The sequence below is a fragment of the Leptodactylus fuscus genome, chromosome 6 (genome assembly GCF_031893055.1).
Source record: "Leptodactylus fuscus isolate aLepFus1 chromosome 6, aLepFus1.hap2, whole genome shotgun sequence".
NCBI lineage: Eukaryota > Metazoa > Chordata > Amphibia > Anura > Leptodactylidae > Leptodactylus > Leptodactylus fuscus.
This window is the reverse complement of record NC_134270.1, coordinates 137,274,360-137,290,875: the sequence shown is the minus strand read 5'-3', so window position 1 is coordinate 137,290,875 and position 16,516 is coordinate 137,274,360. Positions and strand designations below refer to the sequence as shown.

General features: G+C 43.0%; 1 protein-coding gene across 1 annotated transcript in view; it reads right to left on the bottom strand.

Moving 5' to 3' along the window:
- Window positions 1–16,062, bottom strand: part of LOC142208686 (protein MTSS 1-like) — a 103,340-nt gene extending 87,278 nt beyond the window's left edge. Inside the window, exon 1 of the mRNA XM_075277334.1 lies at window positions 15,839–16,062. Within this exon, the coding sequence (XP_075133435.1) occupies window positions 15,839–15,910 (72 nt within the window). The 5' untranslated portion in view covers window positions 15,911–16,062. The remainder of the gene's footprint in view (window positions 1–15,838) is intronic.
- Window positions 16,063–16,516: the final 454 nt, after the last annotated feature.

Below are 16,516 nucleotides of genomic sequence, written 5' to 3'. Positions count from 1 at the left end.
AACCTCAAATATCAAGTAAACAAGGTAAAGGCCTGAGCAGGTTGTGCAAGTCAAAGTGTGGCCGAAAGTGACGTTACCTAATGCTCCGCGTTAACATCCATGGTAAACACGTCAATGGAGGGTTTGTATGTTAAAAGAGAATACCTCTCGATTTTTGTATCGATCATTAAGCTTGATTCCATGTCACAGGTAAAGTATCTTAGGTCTGATATTTGTGAGTCAACTGAACACACTCCCAATTTTACTGCTCTATTAACAAATTATTGTCTTTTTATATCATTCGAGTGCAAATTCCAGTTTATCAGGTCTTGGTTTAACCCCTGACTCTGGGTAAAATGACTGTCTCGTATATGTATATATGTATATATATATATATATATATATATATATATATATATATATATATATATCAAATATGGGCCCAGGGGACCGATAAAACAATATTGGATTATTGACTTACGCTGGGCACACAAAGCGGTCTAGACGTAGCATATGACCTAAAAATCACCCATAATTAACTCATGAGAAGTCACTTGAATCAGTACCAGACTCTGTGATAACTGGGGTCAGGAGATGACCATTTATATCTGGTCCATGATGTTCTAACCTGTTCTTGGCTGGCACATTACATTACTCTTGGCCCATAGAGAACATGTAGTTCCACTGACCACATAAGACTTTATTTGTTGGAGATGGCCTATGACACCTTACATACAGATTACCTGAAGTGGCTATTATCCAGGAAGCCACTGATCACAGATGAAACTCCAAAACAAATCTAACCTTGGATGACTTTCTCTAGAGGTCCATGTTCACTTTCAGGGGGTAGGGGGTTACTTTTGGAGCCCAATAAGCTAACTAGACACTCTAGTGTCAAATGGGTGGAGTCAGGAAGGAGCAGACAAGGGGGTGTAACTCAGGGGCTTCACTTAGATGCAGAGTGTGATGCTGCCCTTGCCTGACACCACCCACTTGACAATAAAGAGTTTAATTAGCATATCAAAAACCAAAAACAACATAGATTGGGGGCAAGAGAAAAAATTCCAATTGTGTCACAACCAGTAGAGCAGTACCTAGCAAAAAGGGGTTTCCAACGCCAAATTAAGTTTTCCTACTTATAACCTATCCCCAGGATAGATTATTGACATGTGACCTGTTGGGGTCCAACACCCAAAATCCGCAGAGATTAGCTATCCTAGCAGCCTTGGGTGTTGGAAGCTGTTATTCATATTACTTGAATAAGAGCAATACTGCATGTGCCATTCATCCACTCAGAGGATGCAGAACAGATGATCTGTGCAGGGTCTGGGTATCAGACCCCATACTGATGTCCTACCCATGTAGATAGGTCATTGGCATGAAAACTCAATTTGGGGGCTGGAAAACCCCTTTAAAGGATAAAAAGAGCTCAAGTTGCTGGATGTAAGAATAGTTCAGTCATTTCCATATAGAAATATTGGATCTTGAGTTGCAATGTCCAATCTGCAGGCCGCTGAGCTGAAATATTCCAGTATTCCCTGCTGTTCTCTAACAATATATAATGTAGGATTATAATCTGATGGGAGACTTTAAAAAATGAACCAACCCGTAAAAATGCATAAAAGGGTAAAATAATTAAAAACACCACGAGATCTGCAAAAAACACAAATATTGCTTAACATCCCAAATGTCCTCACAGGCACACCCAAGTGACAAGTCCGCTTACACAGCTTTGCATTTGCAACCGGCATGAGCTATATAAAGCTCAGAAAAGACCATGTAAAAATTACAAACTACCCAAACAAGAAATTTATACTTAAGCCATAAAGTTGGGTGTACACAGGTCAAGGGTACGAGACGCCATGTCTTGACCAACATTTCAGTATTATTTACTATTGCCATAGACTAGAACATAGCATTATATACATAATAACCACAATTCCTAATAATACATGGCAACATTGTGAACAATTCCCATCAGTCTATGGGCAACGTCTGTGCTGGAAAATGTTCTTTAGTTCAGAGTCATTTGCAAAACATCTGCAATTTCCACGTTCTTACCAAAGTCGCTGCTATAGGATGGGCAATGGCCTAGGAGAGGGGTCTGCATCCCCCCAGGTTTGTACAGCTGTCACAACCAAAAGGACTTCTATGTTTACTGTCGAGAAAAACTTCCCACTTACTGGACGTGTTAAACAGATTTCCAGACTCCAACAACGTGTTATTCTAACCAACCACTTTTTTATATAACGGAAAAAAAAAACTAGAAAAGAAAAACACTGTGTATCCGAATAGATGAGAGAAGCCTGAGGAGCCCATACTATCATGCACACAGTGATTCTCAAGCTATGCAGAATACACTCACTTATTGCACACTCATGCAAGCCGAAGTCCAACATCCTATATTCACACGATGGTGAAAATCGGGCACGTGACCGGACGTTGTGCCTGATTTATGGCACATTTTACGCCAGTACAAGTGACATGAAGACCCGACAGTTTTCAAAAATCTCCTTGAATATATTTTTTTGGTTCCACTGAAATCTATAGGATCAACAAACTTCAGATGAGTGTAGTTAGCAGCTTTAAGGTGCCGGAAGTTGCACATTAGGAAATTACTTGTATATACTTGTATAGCAGTGATGCTGCACACGCTCCTCGTCTATTAGCAGTTTCCTGAACCTAGAGGCTGCTGTCATAGCTGATCTGTGCAGGGGCCAGGTAGCAGACCATGATAACTCACATCAATCTAGATAACCAATGGGATTTTGCGCACGTTGGCCATTTCAGTTCTGTTATTACAGTATTTGCGGAAATGATATCTGGGGTCTGAAGAGAATAAAATAATAATAATAATACTTACATATAATAGTTAGCGCAGACCCAGGGGAATAAGAATAAGGGTATGTTCACACAGAGGAAAAGGTGGCGGAAACCTTTTCCACCTTGTGACCATTCCGCGCGGCTAGCCGCGATGGGATACCGATGCACCATTGGCATTCTGCTCCTGATTAGGCACGAACAAATGGGACTAAACAGGAGCACATCTTGAGCCGCTGAATCCACAGCAAGATAGGTCATGTCACTTCTTTTTTCCGCTACTACCTAACGGAAAAAAAAACAAAACAAGTGGCTCCCGATGGGAGCCGTTTTTGCAGGTGGATTTTGAGGCGGATTTTGAGTCAAAGCCCACCTGTAAAAAACTCAGTGTCAACATACCCTAAAAAAATGTGTTACTCACCTCTCCTAAGTGCCAACATTAGTCTGCATCCTGTTATGGGCTCCTGAATAAAGTCAGGGACCGCTGATGCAAAGACGCCAGCGTGACAAAGTCAGTCACACGACGTGTGTGTCACAACATCATGTCCCTGACGTCACTCAGGAGACCTGAAGAGTACCAGAAAATGCGTTGGAGCCCAGGGGAGGTGAGTAACACTTTTTTTTTTAATGCATGCTCTCCTCTCTTGGGACTCTGCTAATTAAACTCTAATAGAAATTTAGATTTGGACAATTTTGGTCTGAACTAAACTACCGTGCAAAGTTTCGCCCCAACACACACTCTAAAGGAGGTGTGGCCTAAATAATCATAATCAAGGTAAATTGCTGATTAATCATCACTATGCCATGGCATCCCAACCAGGGACATGGCGTCTGTAACTCAGACCAAAGAGAATGGCTGGGGCTGTATCCAATCACATAATACTAGTACCGCTAGACAAAATCCATACAACACAATAAACTAATAACTTGCACTGGCTGCGATAGAACGGTGTCAATATAGGTCAATTACACCCTACTTGGCAGGAAAAGAGAAGACTGAATACCTTCACAGCATGGCTTGTGGCACATTGTAAGCTTTTCACCTTGGGGAGGTGGAATGTAGCTGGCATATGCCTTTTATGAAGCAGCTAACCCCTACAGATATCTTAGAATTGCTCTTAATTAGGTTGTGAATCCCGGCCTGTTTACTTAATATAGCCAGCTACTCCCTTCTGTGGGATGTGTGCATGTTCAGCAAGGCAAACACACCACCCTTCATGAAAGAGAACGACTGTACAAACGGATCCTATGGAAAAAGTCATTTGGATTTACAGTCTAGAAATATGAAGAGTAAAGAATTTCCAAAGTAACAACACAGGAGATATTGACTTCTGACACTTCCACGCACATGCACACTCGGCTAAGTGTGTTGATATTGGGAAGTGAACAGACAAGGCCAAAATGGCCAACCCTTCTCAATCTCTCAACGATTGTCGGGGAGAGACAAGAGGCACCTGATACACACCGATTTTGCCTACAGAAGCCAAAGTTACTCCAGTATTTCCAATGCAGTGGGCATGTAATGCACTGGCTGGACAGGTCTGCCAGGGTGGAGCTGTTCTTAAGATAGTCATACACATGAATACTGGTGGAGCCTCGCCACAGAAGGAGCTTGAATCAGAACCCCCACTAAGAGATTCATATGTCTTTACAAGGATTTGGGTTGTCCTTGATACAATCCCTTTAAATTTTCTGCCATCCAAATATCAAGGTCTATGAGATAAGCCATTCCTCATGATTGGTAATAAGACAATAAGAAACTAGAGCAGATGCCATCCTTGTACGAACGCCTGCAAGTCTTTCAGCAAAGCAGATTCCTCCTTCACGAAGGTTAAGAGGCAGATTTAGGAATTCACACATCATATCTTTAGTGTAGGAGCCTCTCCGTTCTGAGGGTGTTTTATCTAGCAGACAGTACAAGGGCACAGCGGAGAGGTCACTCACCGGCTACTTCTGAGAGTGCCGACTGGAAATCCAGATCCTTGTGGTGTTCAAAGCAGAAAGACATCTCAAAGACATGCCGAGCAGATCCTTATCACCCATCAGAGGGAAGAGCGACATCACCAGCATACTAAAATAAAGTGCCATATTCTGTACAATGTACAAGCATGAAATAATAAGAAATACCATGTCTGCTTAAAGTGGTCTAAAACCATCGGCCAAAGGTTTAGACAACCAGAGATGGACTGTCATGCCAAAATTGACAAATCCACCAATATCAGTAGTATAGTCCAACTATCTATGTGCATGGAGGCCTCCCTGGACGTTACATACCCGGTGAATAAAAGGATTGGACAGTTGGATTTCAATATTCCTTGTTGTCCTAAAGGAAGAGAAGTTACCGCCGGAGGTGTCTGGTTGTAGTTTTTTCTCTTCCTGTAGAAGATATATATGTATGTATGTATGTATGTATGTATGAGCAAACAAACACACGGCCTACAACGAAGGCCTCCTGGTTTTCCTTCAAAAGTGGTCTTCATAAACCTTGCATGGTGGCACTTGGATACCTTATCAGTCCGTATCCTTTCTATGCCAGTCTAAGTAACCCTTAAGTACTATCATGGTGTCTATCATAATGATATGTGTATGATAGTGGTATATGACAGACAACATGATAGTACTTAAGGGTTAAGAGGCTTCGGCCTTTTAGTAAATCCCTCGTGCCAGAATTGTAACCTACGCCAGTCAAAAACTGGTGGAGATTTCAGGTAGAACTCACATTGGCTTTCTGAGGAGCATTATAATAAATTTGTAGGGCAAAGGAGTCCCCGCCTCAGCCAATTTTAGCAAAAAGTAGAGAGCAAGGACCAGAATGAACCATGTGGAGCAAAAAGGGCCATGCACCAAAGAAGTGCCACGTAGAAGTGCCACCCAAGTACACCAGACGGCAAGCGTAGATGGGTTAATAAATTGAACCCTATGTACACCGCTATATGGTACCTCTGATGAGATATCTCAGCAACCTGGCATCTGATAGAAGATGTATATTACATTAAAATCAGCTTGCTTCTGCAATAAGTCAGAGGCACAGGGTTACATGTGGAACGCTAGGGTCCATGTGCTGTGTCTGTTTCCTACAAAACTGACAATAGGGTGCTTGGACACTTTAAGGACCAAGGTGAGTACATTCTCCGTAGAATGATGCCAAATAAGTTACAAAGCCGAACTAAAACAGCCTAAAATGTGACACTAACAAAAAAAAACACAAAAGGAAGAAAGATTCTGTCACCCTAGGGAAAATCTGAGTGTCAGACGAGGACACAGGAACACTGCGGCTGTTGTATTAGATGCCACGGAGTCCATATTGGGGGCTCCGTCTAATAGTTACTGTGTGCCTCTGTCTGTGCCAGCTTATGGAGAACCTACCTGGTTTACCCCAAACTAATGGAAACAATAGGTGTGTGCGTGCAAGTGTACTAGCTATATTCATGAGTATGCAAATAACATGCAAGTGATCATAGTATATGTAGGAGAAGATTACAGATTCCACTGCCTTTCATTTTGCACACTAATCTATAATATACTTGTGATAGACCGAGAATTTTACATATGTATTCTGCATGTGGCAGATAAAGCAACCTATATAGCCATCTAATATACAGTGGGGAGATTTACATTATTTTGCACTAATTTATCAAGTACTTGGACACATTTACGATTTGTATGAAAAGGGGCCTCATTATCACATGAAGAGGCTCATCGGGAAGTGGACAAAGTCAACACCGTGACATTATTTGCCAAACTTTTGCCATATTTGTCTTGTGTAATGTAGGTCAACTAATAGAAGGAGTAATGTCAGACTAGACTACATCCAGCATCAGGTACTGTGATAAATCGGGCACAGTTTATGACTGTCTAGTCTAACTTTGCACCATCTAACAATCAGACAGCATTAGAGTATGTTCACACACCATAATTTAGCGCTGATTTTTGAGGCGGATTGCAAACTCTGCCCTGAAACTGCCTCTCGAAGAAGGTTGCTGAAAAAAATAAGCGCCCTGCCCAATTTTGTTGTGGACGATCCAGTCCAATGATTAGGACTAGAGATGAGCAAATAGTATTCGATTGAATACTACTACTCGATCAAATACTCGTATCAGTCGATTACCACGCAGGAAAATTCCATTGAATTCAATGCAAAAACCTCCTCGTCCTGCTACTTCCTGAACTTGGAGGATCCAACATTCCCGTTTTCTCCCATAGACTATAACGGTATTCGATATTTGATCGAATACTACTCGCTCATCTCTAGTTAGGACCTTATATCCGACCCAAACCAGCAAGTGAAAGTCACAGCGGGAAGTCAAAAAGAATTTGAGACGAAAATCAGACGCAAATTTGTTTTCAATTTTTGCCCTTAAAGGGGTTGTCCAGGAACCTCAGTACTTAGGCAGGAGATCGGGGAAGGTGAAACGTAAAAAGAATATATATATCATGAGTATGTATGATACTCACCTGTCCCGGCTTGTGCCTTTGGAAGTCCTCATTGCACGTGACCACTGAGGCCAATTTTGGCCTCAGGAAAGGAACTAGTGACGTATGCGAGTGTCATCATCGCATCCTTTCCCGTGACCGCTTAGGCCACCGATTGGCCTCAGCTGTCACAGCACAAGCCCGGTTGTGCTTAATCGGACAGCAGCAGCGAACACCAGAGATATTGTCTTTATTACAAATATATTAGATGGGAAGAATATGCAAATCTGACTTCCATGATGTAATTAGGAAGACAGAGTCTCAGTCAAGCTAAACCTATAGAGGGCGCTCCCTTTAACATCATGCCGACCTTCTCAGAGGCCTTTGTTTGCAATGATGTTGGGATTTTACCAGATACAGTCTTCTCAGCCAAGGACAGCTGGTTCGATGTACTTGCATCTCATCAGCTTGGCGCAGACAGGACTGATCTGGCAGAGGTGAGAGGCTTAGACAGGGTTGAGGGGATATCGTCACTCCATAGGGAGAGACCACCATTTAGGCGTGTGTGGAGTCTTATTAAGCCATGAGCGCTTCACTGCAAAGGAACATGGAAGACAGATCTGCATATTCTTCTCATGTTCCTTTGCAGTGGGGCGCTCATGGCTTAATAAGATGCCACACACCTAAATGGTGGTCTCTCCCTATGGAGTGACGATATTCCCTCAAATATATTAGATGACAGTGATGTCATTTTAACACGATTTAAAGCCAACACTACAACACGATTTTGGCTAGATATTCCATGAGTTCTAGCAATGAGACCCTAAACACGAATACACAGAAGGAGAGTGGAAGCGGAGAGGCGAGACATTCCCATGCCTGGATTAATATCCACATCTGGCATATCATCACACGAGAGACCTTACCCCTAACAGGATGCAACAAATCCTGTGTCTGTCACCTGCCTCCCTCTGCCTGCAGGCTCCCGGAGAGATACGCAGAACTGGATAAACAAGTTTCCAATTTTTTTTTTTTTTTTTAAATATCTGACGCAGACAAAACCCAAGTCCTGAGATGGGAGCGAAACAACCCTCAAGGACTCTTCAAGTAATGCAAAGTAAAAACCCCTCTTCGGAGACAAAATAACCCATTTAAGAGTCCTTATCATTGGTTTATTTGCATTTCTTCTTGAGAACATATTAACAAGCACAATCCAGAAAGGCTCCATAGACAGCAGGGATCTGTGCCACAAACTACTATCATTATCCAACCATAAATCAGTCTTATCTCGCCCGCCTTGCAGTTTCATTTTCTATCCAATTATTTCTCACTAGCTGTTCTGTTAACCCCAAACAAGGCCAGGAAAAGAGCAAACACCAAACAAGCAGATAATGTCTCCAAGAGATATGGCCTACCATGAACCAGGACCATCACAGATATTATCTACTTGGTTGGGTATACACCTTCATAAACAAGTCCACACGGACTATAGCTGACCATAAACATGGCAGTATTACAGATACATATGGTGTTATATATGGGAACCATAGACTTCTACGGGCTCGTACTGCACCTCAGTCATATGATCCAAGAACTGACACATGTTGGAATTCTCTGCTACAAACATACAAGGCACCATAACATATAACGTACCCACTGGGTCCTTAAAGAGGCTAGGAAATGTAATAAAACAACAAAATAAGCTACTCAACCTTATAATCCTTCACCGTTCCACCACTACAGCCTTGGTCCTCCCTGACAAGTTCGTTTACCTGGCTGTGGTGATGACTTGCCCGTATATATCCCTTGTCACTACTGTAGCCAACAAAGAGCTTCATTGGTGTACAGCACAAGATTGACTGCGCCAGTCATGTGGGTATAAACGGGCACGTGCCCAAGGATACAAAGACAATCAGGGAGGACCGGCGTGAGGGCAATAGAGTGCCAGGGGATTACATATAGCTTCTTTTATCACATTTCCTGGCTTTTGCTACCCTTACCCCATTAATCTAAGGATAGGCCATCAGTGGAATAGGATGAGGCCCCACGTTGCGGAAATGCAGCTTGCTTTTTTTTTTTTAAATGCAGATTGTGAGCCCCATATCACAATGTACATTTTTTTTTCCCTATCAGTATGTCTTTGTAGAATGGTAGGAAATCCACGCAAACATGGGGAGAACATACAAACTCCTTGCAGATGTTGTTCCTGGCGGGATTCAAACCCAGGACTCCAATGCTGCAGTGCTAACCACTGAGCCACCGTGTTGCCCCAAATGCCGCTTTTTTTTGTTGCAGATTTTGTTGTGGTATTTTGTGCCAAAGTCAACAAATGGTTACAAAAGGAATGGGAAATATAAAGAAAGTTATTATACATTTCCCTTCTGCTCAATCCACTCCTGGCTTTGGCTCAAAAAAATGCAACAACAAAAAAAGCTGCCTTTCTGCCTCTTTTAGGCTGAGGCCCCACGTTGCAAAAATACAGCTTTTTTTGTTGCAGATTTTGTTGCGTTTTTTTTAAGCCAAAGTCAGGAGTGGATTGAGCAGAAGGGAGAAGTCTGAAAACTTCCAATACATTTCCCATTCCTCTTGCAGCCATTTTTGGCTTTGGCTCAAAAAAACACAGCAAAATCAGCAACAACAAAAAGCTGCGTTTCCGCAACGTGGGGCCTTAACCGTAAACTGGAAGAATTTCCAGACACATAAACTGAACATTTACACCAAACACAGTGCAGACAGATCCCACTGCTTTTAATCTTACTTGTAAGGATGCCGATAGCCAGAGGTCACATATGATGGGACCTTCTTCTCAAAATCGGATATTTTTGACTCACTGACAACATTTACAGACCGTAAAATACTGTTTCTATCCATTCAAAATGATCATTCACCATAAAAGCAAAAAAAAAGGGAATAGGCCATAAATACCATCTTCATGTACTACGCCTACTTTTCGCCAACAAGTAAACTGGTGGAAATTCTCAAATATTCATCATGAATCTTGTGTGTCTTCGATATTCTACAGTTTTCTCCAATTGCTGGAAGTTTACAGGTTCTATGACGGACAAAGGTTACATGTCTCGCAACCCGGATTTGACACAACCAGCAATTTGTTGACTTAAACCCTGATACATTTTATTACTTTGCTAAATCAAGCAAATTCTTCCTTACCTGTCTCTATAACCGCACCCAATAAACTAGCTGATGCTAGCAAATAGACTGGAATGTATTCTCAGGTCTGAACTGAAGGAGTGCATGCCTTAAGGGCCAGTAAGCGGCCAGATTTTCAGGCGACAACATAGCAAATTCCTATCCAGTGGAGGAAGCACTTTCCTCATCAAACTGATCAATAATGGGTAGTAGAAAACATTCAACCGCCATTAGGTTCACCATAAAGTTCTATTGATAAAACAATAATGTGAACATATGCACTCAAACACTCGCGGTAATACTGACCGTGATATTGGTTACTTGTTGGTAACCTTATAAATCACAACGCATTACGAGCTAAAGACCAGCTTTATTCGACTGGGGGACTTTCTCAATATGTCTTCCCAATTGTGAAAAACACAACTATTTCGGAATCAAGGTGGCAATAGGTCTTGGCACAGAGCGCCCTTGGATTCACATGCTGTAGATGTTACCACAACAAAAGTCATCAGATGTAAAACTCTGCAAAAGTTCATCCAGCAGTCCCAACCTTGCAAAAGTCACAAGTAGGATTACAAAAACAGGAGCCAAATGACACCGTATAACAGCGCGTCTCTACTGAATACACCATATAACAGTGCGTCTACTGAATTGTGCGACTTTTATCTTACAGGACAGCCACAAAAACAAAGTGCACACATGTCTACCCAACAAATGTCCCAGACAGCTGTTCTCCGCGATCCTCCCCCAGTCATGTGTCATAACGTAACTACTTTACACAGCTGTTCTGCAAAGGACCCTTAAAAATCGGAAAAATGTCTTCAGACCATCATAACAGATTTGCCACCTACAATGAGTCTTGACCGACGTGTTCAGGTACTGGCACACAACACTGCATTTGTAAACCTGTAAAAGTGCACATCCGATAAATTTTATTGGAAATTGGAGGGACCGTCCTGTCTGGGATCCGCAAGGCTTCATGTGAAACACCCTGAGATAACTGATCCACATTTGTTATGGGTCTCAAATCGGTCCATGTAAGTAAAACGATCTAGTCACTTTATGAAATTTTTGAAGCCAAAACCAAGATCAGTTTAGAAGAAAGGGGCAGATGTACCAGCTGTCCTTCATAGGTTCTCACCCTGGTTGGCTTCACAAGCTGCATCAACAAAACCCAAACATGTAGTCTTACCCTAATAGGATACGTTGTATGTCACCACAAAAGCTCAGAAGCTGTTGGATCAGAGGAGTTACTTATTGGCACATGTCCATTTTTCATGGGAAAAAAAAAATGCATGACTGCAAATCAATAGGATATGAAGAGCATGGACAGCACATGTCCGTCACAAGCAGATGTCTGAATTAGGCAATAAAGGGACATTTCAGTTTAACAAAATGCATATGCCAAACTCAAACTATTCATTGTAAACTACTCAATGTTAACTAGATCTATTCTTTAATGGCCTACACCAGTGATGGCAAACCTTTTAGAGACCGAGTGCCCAAACGGCAACCCAAAATCCACTAAATCATCACAAAGTGCCAACATGGCAATTTACCCTTAATACTGTGCAGATCCGCAATTGCGGACAGTTATGGACCTGCAAAATATAGTCGTGTGAATGGGACTTTACAGAGCTTTCAATTAGACAAACAACTTTGTCCTGCATTTGGTATCATTTTGAACAATTAATGTGCACTATTTACGTCGTACAGATCTGTTTTATAGGTCCGTACAATGTTATTATGACCTGTAATATTATCACGTCTGCTATAAAACAGATACTGTGTGATATAAATAGTAAAGAATCCCCACTTAGTCCAATCTGCTCCACAGTGATCCCCCATACAGTACAATCTGCTCCACAGTGACCCCCACACAGTACAATCTGCTCCACAGTGGCTTCCACACAGTACAATCTACTCCACAGTGACCCCCACACAGTACAATCTGCTCCACAGTGGCTCTTACACAGTATAATCTGTTCCACAGTGACCCCCATACAGTACAATCTGCTCCACAGTGGCTCTTATACAGTATAATGTGTTCCACAGATGGGTGCCCACAGAGAGGGCTCCGAGTGCCACCTCTGGCACCCATGCCATAGGTTCGCCATCACGGGCCTACACTTTAGTAGTACCTCCAATCCACAGGATGGGGATAACATGCTAGTCAATGGAGGTCTGGCCTCGGAGACCCCTCAAAGATCACAAGATTGGACATCCTGTTCCCCTGTCCAATGGAGAAGCTGGCTGAGCCAAGCATACACACTGCCACTCCATAGAAGAATGAATGGAGACTGTCAAGGTGAATGCTTGGTCTGCTGCACCACTTGGACACAGAAATAGGTCCCTCGACCAGTGGAGGTCTTAGAGCCTGGACCCTCACCAATAACCAGGTTTTCCTCTATCCCATGGATTGGACATAATATTACCCCTTTAAAGTATCCACACACATTGGATGTAAGTTGTCAATTTCAGGGTGACCAGTTGACTAATGTGTATGGGCACCTGTAAACTTACCTATTAGGTCTCAGTAAATAAGTGAGGACCATCAGGACCAGTTTTCTTAAATCCATTCCTTATTTTAACTTTAAAAACATTACCAAAGGAGAATGAGTGGACGTACCCTTATCTGGTTTAACAAGCTTGTTCTTATATGTCCCCCTCCCAATAGTTAGGGGGCTTCTCTCTGAAAATCACAACTATTTTGGAATCAAGGTGGCAAAGAACACATTTGGGATCACAACAGAAGTCATCAGCTCTTGGGGACTAAACTTTGACAAGAACATAAAATTGTCCATTATATTAACCCTTTACTATCAAAAAGCAGATGACATTTCCACTACAAACATTACAAGTTTAGCACACGGCCGCATCACATGACATAAATATCTGACTGACGGAGGACCGACTTCTGTGCCCCCACTGACTCCAAGATTAGCGGTTCCTTGTCTGAAGACGAGACATGGTAGCACAACTACAAGTATGGCCCACGGAGTACATTCATTCAGTGTCGCCACCCCTTTATCGAGCATAGGCACCCCTAATCCTCAGCAGTCTGACCTACACCTATGAAACATTTATACGATACGCCATAAATATTTGTGGTGGGGAATCCCTTTAAATAGAAATGACCCTCCCATAAAAAATGTTTGCAGTCATAATGAAATCCACATATGTGGTTTCTAAGCAAATGTTCTGATTCAGTCGGTGGGATGGTGAGCACATCATTTCATCTACGGCCACCTTAACCCTTATATACCGCATGGCCATATTAGCAAGGAGGCTACAAGGCACTTGTTGATGTTCGGATTTTACTTAAAATAGTACAGAAAATCCTAAATTTAGTTTGATTATGTCATTTTGGCTGGCGGGTCCTCCCTGCAGCATTATCGTACTGTATACTGACAGCACGGCGCACACATGGAGCTCAGGAGAATTAGTTCATGGCTGAATCACAACACAGACTGTTTATCCAACAAGAGCGTGCGTGAAATCCAGACGTGTAGTATACAAGGAATAGGAGCGAAAAAACAACAATAGAAAGGAGAAAAATCAGCGACGGAGCACCCCGCCGAGCTATACGCTACAATTATCATGTGATCTAATTGCGACCACTTATAGCGACAATTGGAATGACTTGCATTGATCGTTGTACCGTCAGACAGGCCTTATTGTGCTGGTCTCTGCACATTTTTATAGGCTATGTTCACACGTGGCAGAAATGCCTGTACATCTATTTCATCTATCTGTATGGGATCATTTCTGCAGCATGTGACTGGAACAGTTGCAGAATTTTCTGCTGCATGTGAACATATCTTAAGTGCCAAAATAACATTAAGGTCCTACGTTGCGGAAACGCAGCTTTTTTTGTTGCAGTTTTTTGAGCCAAAGCCAAGAATGGCTACAAAAGGAATGGGGAACATATAGTAAATTCTTATATTCTACCTTCTGCTCAATCCGCTCTTGGATTTGGCTAAAAAAAACTGCAACAAAAAAGGCAGCTTTTCCGCAACACGGCGCCTTAGCCCAAGGCTATTTTCACACAGGACCTGTCCACCATTGATTGTCCATTGCAATGGTACTATACACAACGGATTAGCTGCCAGGAGGACCAATGTGTGGACATCTCATGTGGACATACATGTCAATGTCACTAATGTTATAAAGAACTCACTTCTATCCAATGGCGGTCACTGGATTGGACATCCGATCATACACTTGTCACATGTAAACACACAGTGATCTATGGACTGTCAGTGACCACTATCTTTAAAGCTGAAGGACGTGTCAGATCAATAAGTGATAGATTATCAGAATATTGTGTCCACTTCATTGTATAGGAAATTACAAGTGGCACATTCATTGTGACATCAAGATGGCGGAGCAGATCAAAAAATGCACAATATGGCCCAAACATACAAATGTCCCAATGTTTTTTGTTTTTTTTATTGGGACAACAACTAGGAAAGGACATACATGAGCAGATCTCTCATATCCCCATGGGAAATTGTTTATATGGATTGGAAATATTGTAGTATAAGTACAATTGCGCTTGCACGTGTGCCCACTTCTCTGAGACCCTCTTCTGTGAGATGGGTGGGTGTCCACCCAGCCATGTATTACATAGTCTATCCCAATTAACCCCTCCATTATGGTCATCCACCTTTCATGTGCCTTCATATAACCAATACATTAACCAAAATATTAAAACAAGTCAAATAAAATTTCCACCAAATATGCCGATCAGTTTAGGACCACAAACCGACTATGGTAAAATTAGTAGCCAAATTGTCATGAAAAAGAGCAGCTAATGCCCAATCAGTGCCCACATAAGATGGTCATAGATGTAGAAATATGTACCGCTGAGACGTCAGATACGCCACTATAGGATCGGCCACCAACCTGAAGATATTCAACAGGTTTTTGACAACCGCCATGAGTTGTGGGTGCCAGATGTCATCATATCACCACGAGCAGTACCAGGGACGTATACAGAATAATCCTATCATCAGCTGTCACATGTCAGTATATAACAACCTAAAGCAACAAGTAAGACAATATATATCCTGACATGACATGAACTTCTTGTGCAGGGGCAGACCAGTGGGCAATATTGTGGGTACACAGATCCGGGGTTGTTGGGTGGTGTTCACTGCTATTGGGGTCCATTTATGGGTTTAGTGGGCCAGTGACAACTGATCGCAGACCAATGTGAACAGGTACTTAAAAAATCAGTGGTGCCCACCAGTCATCTTGTATTGGCAATGCAATGTATAAGCTCAGCAGTGGTGCAGATGAGTGACTGGCATGCACATGATAGCTTGTCACCCTGCTGTGGTACATACATGTGACTGGACATACATGTGACTGCACATACACCCCCCAGGATGAACAGGTTGCCCGATGTGCGCCCTGCAGTATTGTCCCCTTTGTTATGGAAGTTTCCCCGGACACGCCTGGCAGACATTCTCACCTTCATATCGTTCATGATGGTTTGGAAGAGTCCTCCCAGCGCGCTGCATTCCTTCTCCATGCCCGCGTCCATGCTTCGTGCTCCTGCCCCGGGCAGAGCCCCGTCCGTCTCTCACAGCACGTATCCGGTGTGCGGGCTCCTGCCAGCAGCAGACGACAGACAACCACTGATAATAAGACGAGCGCAGCGCTCACACTGATCTCATGCCGCTGTAATGCACTGGAGCGAGCGGGGAGGGGACGAAGACCTGGCTTCGGGAATACGCAGTTTACGCAACGGCATAGAGCCCCCTAGCGGCCACACACGGACACCTAGGACCTCCCCTACCAGTAGCCACGCCCCTCACCTTCCCATACTACCGTAAGCCACGCCCGCTGACACATTCCCTCCTCTATAGATTGTCTCCTAGGAACGAAAGGGAGGGCTATGGAGGGTGACGTCATGCTCCGGGGTGGGCGTGGCTTACCCAGCGACGTGGGCTTCTTTCTGTGCAAGTTGCCAACTCTCCTTGAGAACGAAGGGCGGGGCAGTGTCCTGTGTACAAGGGAGGGGTCCTGGCCACGCCCACAGGTGTGTGAGGACTCCTTCACCTCGAGTGCTCGCTCGCACAGGCTTGTCCTGTCAAGAGTGTCCTTGAAGGGAACAAGCAACATGTGTCTGCCTTACAAGTGCTGAGAT